This window comes from Phaseolus vulgaris, chromosome 1 (genome assembly GCF_000499845.2).
Source record: "Phaseolus vulgaris cultivar G19833 chromosome 1, P. vulgaris v2.0, whole genome shotgun sequence".
NCBI lineage: Eukaryota > Viridiplantae > Streptophyta > Magnoliopsida > Fabales > Fabaceae > Phaseolus > Phaseolus vulgaris.
Genome location: NC_023759.2, coordinates 8,718,746 through 8,725,661, shown reverse-complemented (window position 1 = coordinate 8,725,661; position 6,916 = coordinate 8,718,746). Strand labels below are relative to the sequence as shown.

General features: G+C 33.3%; 1 protein-coding gene across 1 annotated transcript; it reads right to left on the bottom strand.

Annotated features, from left to right (window-relative positions):
• Positions 1 to 4,242: 4,242 nt before the first annotated feature.
• Positions 4,243 to 6,549, bottom strand: LOC137813485 (agamous-like MADS-box protein MADS9). Its single transcript, XM_068615775.1, has 7 exons — positions 6,287 to 6,549; positions 6,024 to 6,090; positions 5,431 to 5,492; positions 5,233 to 5,332; positions 4,728 to 4,757; positions 4,599 to 4,643; positions 4,243 to 4,505 (listed from the first exon to the last, which is right to left on the bottom strand). Exons 1-7 carry the CDS (start codon positions 6,472 to 6,474, stop codon positions 4,371 to 4,373), a joined length of 627 nt encoding a protein of 208 aa, XP_068471876.1. The 5' UTR covers positions 6,475 to 6,549; the 3' UTR covers positions 4,243 to 4,370.
• Positions 6,550 to 6,916: the final 367 nt, after the last annotated feature.

The following is a 6,916-nucleotide window of genomic DNA, read 5'->3' as shown; positions in this document are numbered from 1 at the left end:
GTAAGGCTGAAGACACGTATTATGCAGCGAAGGTATCAGGGGAAGGGGAAGAGCTGGCTGAATGCAGTTTTGGAGCAGGCTTTCATTCGAAGGAAGGAGTGCCTTGGACCACATTATGAATATGTAAAGCATTGGATGCTCGTGGGGGTTGACAGAGTAGGTGAAATGTTGGACGCAGGGAGAGAATACCTTGGCATAGGATCTCAGGCAATATGTTGCAGTAGTGGTTTTACTGCAACCTGCAGGGTGAATGACTCATTCCAGGTGTGAGGTGGACTGGTGTTAGAGGGTCTAATGCCTAGCTGTTTGTTACGCTTGCTAGGATGCCACTGCAGATCCAAAGAACCTAAAAGGGATTTGATGTCTGAGAGGTGTGCACGGTTTGGCTTTTGGCACCACATGGTTCGGCTTTTAAGTGTGGAATTACAATTAGTGGTTCGTCTTTTTTGGGTTGGAAAAGGAACAATCGATACCATATAGAGCAGTATATGACCCTCTTATATCAGCTACACTTGTCACTCGAGTAAACACAACTAACTGAGAGGATCCAAGTAAGACAAATCCAGGTAGCATGGCTGTAGGGCTGTAATTGGGGTAATAGTTAATGCAATTGTATCTGTCATCCTTACTGTAAGTGGCTGGAGACTTCATACTGGAAAAGAAATTAATTGGCAAAAGGTGATAAACCAATTGCATGGCCAACATCTATGAATGAGGACCTATTCAGACTAGATGCTGCGCAGGGACCTATTAGGATTTGTGTTGTGTACTGTTATAAATGCCTTGGTGTTGTCTCAAATGTGAACCTGGGTTCTGAAGTAGTGAAAAAGAATGTTTATTGACGAAGCTGATTGAGTTGGGGGAGTTGGCTTAAACTGGAAGTGGCCATCCTGGGCAGTGTGCGGCTGCTGCAAGCTGATAGCTTAGTGCTTTGCAAGATTGCAGCAGTAACCATGTCATGAACGAAGAAGGCAAAAGTATGAGGGGATGGAATTCGTCTAGTAGTAGAGGTGGGGGCTGGTTTTTTGGCACTTAGGATGCTCTAAGAAGTAGACAGCTTTCCAGCTTAAACCCTGTAGTGTTAAGAGATTCAAACTGTAACTATGTTTTGTACTGTTGTTCGCTTAACTGTAGAGTGGTCTTGTAAAAGGGTTGGGACACCCCTTATGTGTCTCTATTTATTCTATTAATTTATTGCTGATAAAAAAAATATATAAGTGTCTACTTTAAAAAGAGCTAATCATATTGAACTAAAAATAGAAGTTTTTTACTTTTTTGTCTAAATTGTTCCATCTAGTAGAGGTTCAATAAATGAGACTTTGATTTTAATATTATAGAGGTTTAATATGCACATTTTGTATTATAAATTTGAAACTTAACAAATTAATAATGTAAGTGTCATCTAACTGAAAATTGTATCATTAGTTAATTGTGTTTATAATGAATGTTCATGACTATGTCATTTAATCCCAAATATTTTGTAAATTCATATGTTGATTATATACTTCTATTTTAATATGTTATAATTTAAAGTTGAATTTTCCCAAATAATAACAATAGAAATTATATTATCTTATTTCGGATATTTAATGTGGAAGGTGATATTAATGTAGAAATGGAAATTTTTAAATTATACATTATGGAGTGAGTGTGTTTCAGAGGTAATGAGATTTTGGTATTTGTTTGTGTAGGTTCTTGGTGGACAAATCATTCAATTGTTTCTACTCTTTAAAATGAAATCACATGCCAAACAATTGTCTAGAGGTCATAAGACAAATGGTACTCAAGTTGAAGGGTCTAACTGACTTATTTTTGTTGTTGGTGCTTTGTTACATGAATCCATAAGCAATTAAAGAGGCTATTAGAGATGGATGGTATATGAATGGGGACCTTGGTGTTAGACAACCACATGGTTCTATAACAATGAAGGATAGAAGAAAGGATATAATGTATTGTAAGGGAGAGGTTATGAACTCACTAAAGGTAGAAGTAGTGTTGTTGAATCATCCAAAGGTTTTGGAAGTTGCTGTTGAATTATAAACTCTCACCCTTAAGGTATTCATTATTGCTACGCTATTAATATTGTCTTTATGATATTTATAAACAAAAGTTTATTAATAGGGAAATGTTGTCAACTCCTTGCAAGCAATATGAGAAAGAGAGAGGGAGCATACATTTCAACGTCCTTAAGCTGGTAATGTATCTACAACAACCACTATGACTTTAACTCTATCACCTAATAGAGGGATTCCACCAAATTTAGAATGTTTCTCTGCTGAAAATTGCAAATCCCTGAGTTTTTGTTGTTCAGCCATGCTATATGACTAGTTTGTTTTTAACTGTATCTTCTAATCAATCTGATAATTGATGATGTAATTAATGTTGTTAAACTTATGCAATATTTTTTACTATCTTTTTGTTTTCATAATCGATAATGTACTTAATGTTACTAACCTTATGCATTATTTATGACTATACTTTTTTATTTGATCATTGATAATGTAATTAATATGGTTAAACTGATGAATAATTTATGATTATCAGGAAATGCATGAGGCTGGAAACAATATGTTTTGTTTGATAAGATCTAGGATTCCAGAATTGTTAGTGCAACAAAGTATAGGTCTATCATTATCTTTTTGGTTCCCTGTCATGGATCTCTGTTTTATTATTGGGCCAATGGGTAATGACTCTATTTTTTTAGACCAATCATGACGATCAATGGCAACACAATGGAGATAAAATTATTCGTGTTACTACATTTTTTCCAGAACAATACTTTCACACACCTGATTTTCTGAAATTAAAGACGTGCCTTCGAATTTCTTCAATCTTTCCACAATTTAGAATATCAATGTGGAGATAAATACCAAAAATTTTAGGATTATAAGTTACCTTCAAGAAGTTATAACAATAACAAAAGGCCAAAATAGAGGGATTCCACGTAATAAGTGAAAAGTGAGGGTGGGAGAGTGAAACCTGAACCTTCACAAATTTACTTTTTTAATCCGCCGCCTCTATGGTTTGTGTTCATGTTTTGGATGCTAACTTTTATTAACTTTTATTATTATTATTTTATTCTTTTTTATAATTTCACAAAAATGGTATAGTAAGTTAAACTTACATTTAATATTTATTTTTTATACATCTTGCATCCCTAATGTGGAAGCTAACTAATTGTTATAAATTTTATAATTATTAGTGTAGGTGTATCATTTCTTTAGCCCACATTACTCTTTTATTTTTGTCCTTGGTTTGTGTGGGTTGAGCCCATGGTAATAATGTCCATTACGTGCCTTCAATTTTCTTTGGCAGCTAATATGTGTTTTCCTCAAAGTGCAATTTATTAGAAGAAATTCAAAACTTTGTTCCTCTTCGAAAGAAGGATTCTTGATGAAGAACTTCTACCTCAAAAGAATGAAAAGATATTGCATAATGAACTAGAAGAAAATCATTAAATATAAATCAATTTTAGAGACAAAATAATTAATCATTGTATTGAGTAAAGTATATATTATTTTAGAGACTAACAAGTTTTTGGTATCTAAATTGATTTCTATTATTGATATAAATTTATAAATTAGTTTCTAAATTGGTATTCGATTAGCCGTCAATGTTTTAATTACTAACTACTTTAAATTCTAAAGTTGGAAGTTAAAACATTGATAACTATTTAGATATCAATTTTAAAACTATTTATTAATATCATAAACAACTTAATTTCAATAGAATCTGCACCTCTACAAAATTCCTTCAAAGACGAATCTAAGGTCTCTTGAAAGCATATATTATCCAAATAGAGAAAAAAAATTCCCTGTATTTCATTTCCACAGCCATTTCTCTCGTATTATTTGCATGGAAGACAATTCATGTGAAAAAAATTAGCTAACTTTTGACCTTTCTCTTGAATAATTATCTGTTTGATTATTATATTAGCAGTTATAATTTCGTTAAAAATTGGATTCAATTTACTTTGTTTAGGAAAAATACAATTAAGCCGCAAAACACTTTCAAGAGAAACATACTCATACGTTTGTTTGAGGTTAAATTATTTTAAATGCATACTATTATATTTTATTTAGTTCAATTCTTGATTTTGAGCCTAAATTAAACTGTTTGATTGAGGAAATAGTATATCATAAAAAAAATAAGATGTTTTAAAATAAAATCAGGAGAGAAGAAAATTGAGAAGGTGTGAGAGAAAGAGAGATAAGTGAGAAGGTTGAAGACGCATAGGGAGTAGAATGAGAAAGGGAAGTTGAGTTGTTTATTACTAAGAAACAGATAGCAAGATAGTTAAAGAGTTGTGAGATGCAGATAAGGTTGTGATGAAAAGACGAAGATGGATAGGGCATAGCAGTGTTGTTGTATCAGATCCTTTCTTGAAGATTTGGCTGCATGGGCTGCACACGAAAGGCAAATGGCATATGGGAATTGTAATCCCTCACGCTCTCATCAAACCCGTTCTCCACTTCTCTTGCTCCTTCCACTGCCAAACGTTGTTGCTGCTCAAATAACACAATACAAAATTAATTTAATGCTCAAACAAAATCATTTTTCAGCATTGAAAGAGTGGGTGTGTGTAATGTATTACTTACCCAGAGAAAATTAAGTTCCCTGTTCTCCTCCTCCAAGATCTTGTCCTGAACAGCAATCACCAGAAAAAGTTATCAAGTTCCTTTTGCAATATTATAATAGCATAAATCAAAGATTTCAATTACACATACATTTCTCCGGAACATCCTGTACACATCCATCTGCAGAGAAAAAATAAGTTCATCTGTCAGATAATGTATATATTGTTTAATGTTTTTCTTCTATTCGAGTTTTCAGTGCACAAAATAAACTGAATTAGCTACCATGGACATTAAGTACACCCCTTATCAATAGAAGTTATATATTATATATGGTTATATTTAAATTAATTTCTTCATAAACATTTATAAGAAAAGAGAATAAAAAAGTTATTCTATGAAGTAAAACTGTTGTACACATTAATTTTTTTGTAGAAAATAATTCATATTGGCTTTTTCAGAATAAAATTTTATACTCATGAATTAGTTTTAGTTTTGAAGAGTTTATTTCAACTTTTTCTTTTCACTTTTGTTGCAAGTATTTAGGAAGAAGTTTAGTTAAACAAATCCTACATATTTTAATTATATTCAGTTTTTAAACCTTTCTAAATAGAAGCCAGGAAAACTTAAAAATTTAGCTTCTTGAAGATTCATTTGCCTGTTTCTCACGAACACTGACGAGGCCAGTTTCTAAGGCATCTTCTAAGGCCATGAGTTCCTTGTAGTTCAGAGAGTTTATGTCTTCCCCCTTCAAGTGCCTGTAATGTATAAGTTGGTGAAAGGTGATGAGAGAGATAGAGAGAAGTAAGATCGTTAAATGACTTTAAAAGGTGCAATTAATGTTACAATAATATACCTGAGCTCAATTTGCATACTGTCATTCTCTTTCTTGAGTCTCTCAATTTCGCTGTTTAGGTTCTGAGTTCAACAACATTAGTTGTCACAAACCCTAAAACACTATTTGTCTTTCTTTAGAAAAAAAAAACATAGAAAATAGAAGGGAGTATACGATGTTGAAAAAAGCCAGAAATTCTCAAAAGGGCTATTTGGAGTAGATCTGACTCTCTCTATGCCGGTTCTAATGCCAGACAATGGAGAGATTCATCAAGTGTGAAAGACGTTAATTTGCATAGAAAGTCTTTATTCCTATACATATATGTTCAGTTGCTGTTTCATTTTTTTGCAAGGAAAAAAGTAAGCAAGTGAGTAACGTTTTACTGCCAGATCTGTTCATAGATGTTACATTTCTTGTAGTTCCTGCTTCTCTTTTTTGATAATAATAAAAAACAATATAATACTCATATATAGGGAGAAGGTACAACCCAAATTTAGATCTACTCAGAGAATTCATAGTTCATGTTCCATAGCATATTTTTAGCAAAAGTAGGTCATATTTTCCTTTGGACAAATTGAAAGCAAACACAAAATAGGAGCTACATATTAACCAACCTCATGCTTGGCATCCCAAAGCCTCTTCCCTGAGGTCTTGTGGTACCTCTCCAATATGTCAATCAACCTTCATCAGCCAAAACAAAAACCAAAAAGTAAGAGTTTAATTTGTAGATCAATCAAATAGTACTATTTCCATGCACCTGGTCCCTTGATAAAACTACCCTTTATGAATCAAGAACAGAAATTAAAAGGAAAACAAAGAACAAACTTTGACATGAGAAACACGAGAAGAAGCTATACAGAAACATCAAGATCCTTACGTGGTAGAAGGGCTGATGTAGTCATGCATCTTTCCAGATGCAGCGAAGATGATAAGAGAAACTTGTGCATCACATAGAACAGTGATTTCCTTAGCCTTCTTTAGGATCCCATTCTTTCTCTTAGAGTAGGTAACTTGCCTGTTGCTCGAGTTCTCGATCCTCTTGATCTCAATCTTTCCCCTCCCCATATTCTCAGAATCCCTTTTCTCTCTTCTATGTTCTCTGGTCTTCTAACTTGTGAAATGGAGTAGATGAAAGGGTTGCAAAGATAAAAGTAAGAGAAGAGGTAGCAACATGCCATAACAGGTTTGCGGATAAGAAACTTTCTTAGGGGCACAGTGGAAAGTGACAAAGCCAACCGAAGTAACTTTTACATGATGTTTGATTTGGCTTTGTTAGTTGTCGCACTTTCTTAACCATTGGTCTCCTTACACACTCTCATGGTCATTTAATTGCTATGGTTTATGGCATTTTTTTTGAAATTTTCATTTTGTTATTTAAGTGGTTTGTTATCTATAGAGTTAAGAATTATGGGTAGGAAAGGGGTAGGGTGTGGTTGTGTGACTTGTTAAATTGGGTTTGGTGCTGGATTTGGACGACACGTAATTAATTTGCATTGAAGTCTGTGAT

Bases quoted from the DNA above. Each gene is read 5' to 3' on its own strand.
- LOC137813485 (XM_068615775.1), bottom strand. From the start codon at position 6,474: ATGGGGAGGGGAAAGATTGAGATCAAGAGGATCGAGAACTCGAGCAAC. The intron at 6,091-6,286 runs GTAAGGATCTTG...TGGCTGATGAAG, and splicing joins TACATCAGCCCTTCTACCAC to GTTGATTGACATATTGGAGA. The intron at 4,506-4,598 runs GTAAGTAATACA...TTATTTGAGCAG, and splicing joins GGGAACTTAATTTTCTCTGG to CAACAACGTTTGGCAGTGGA.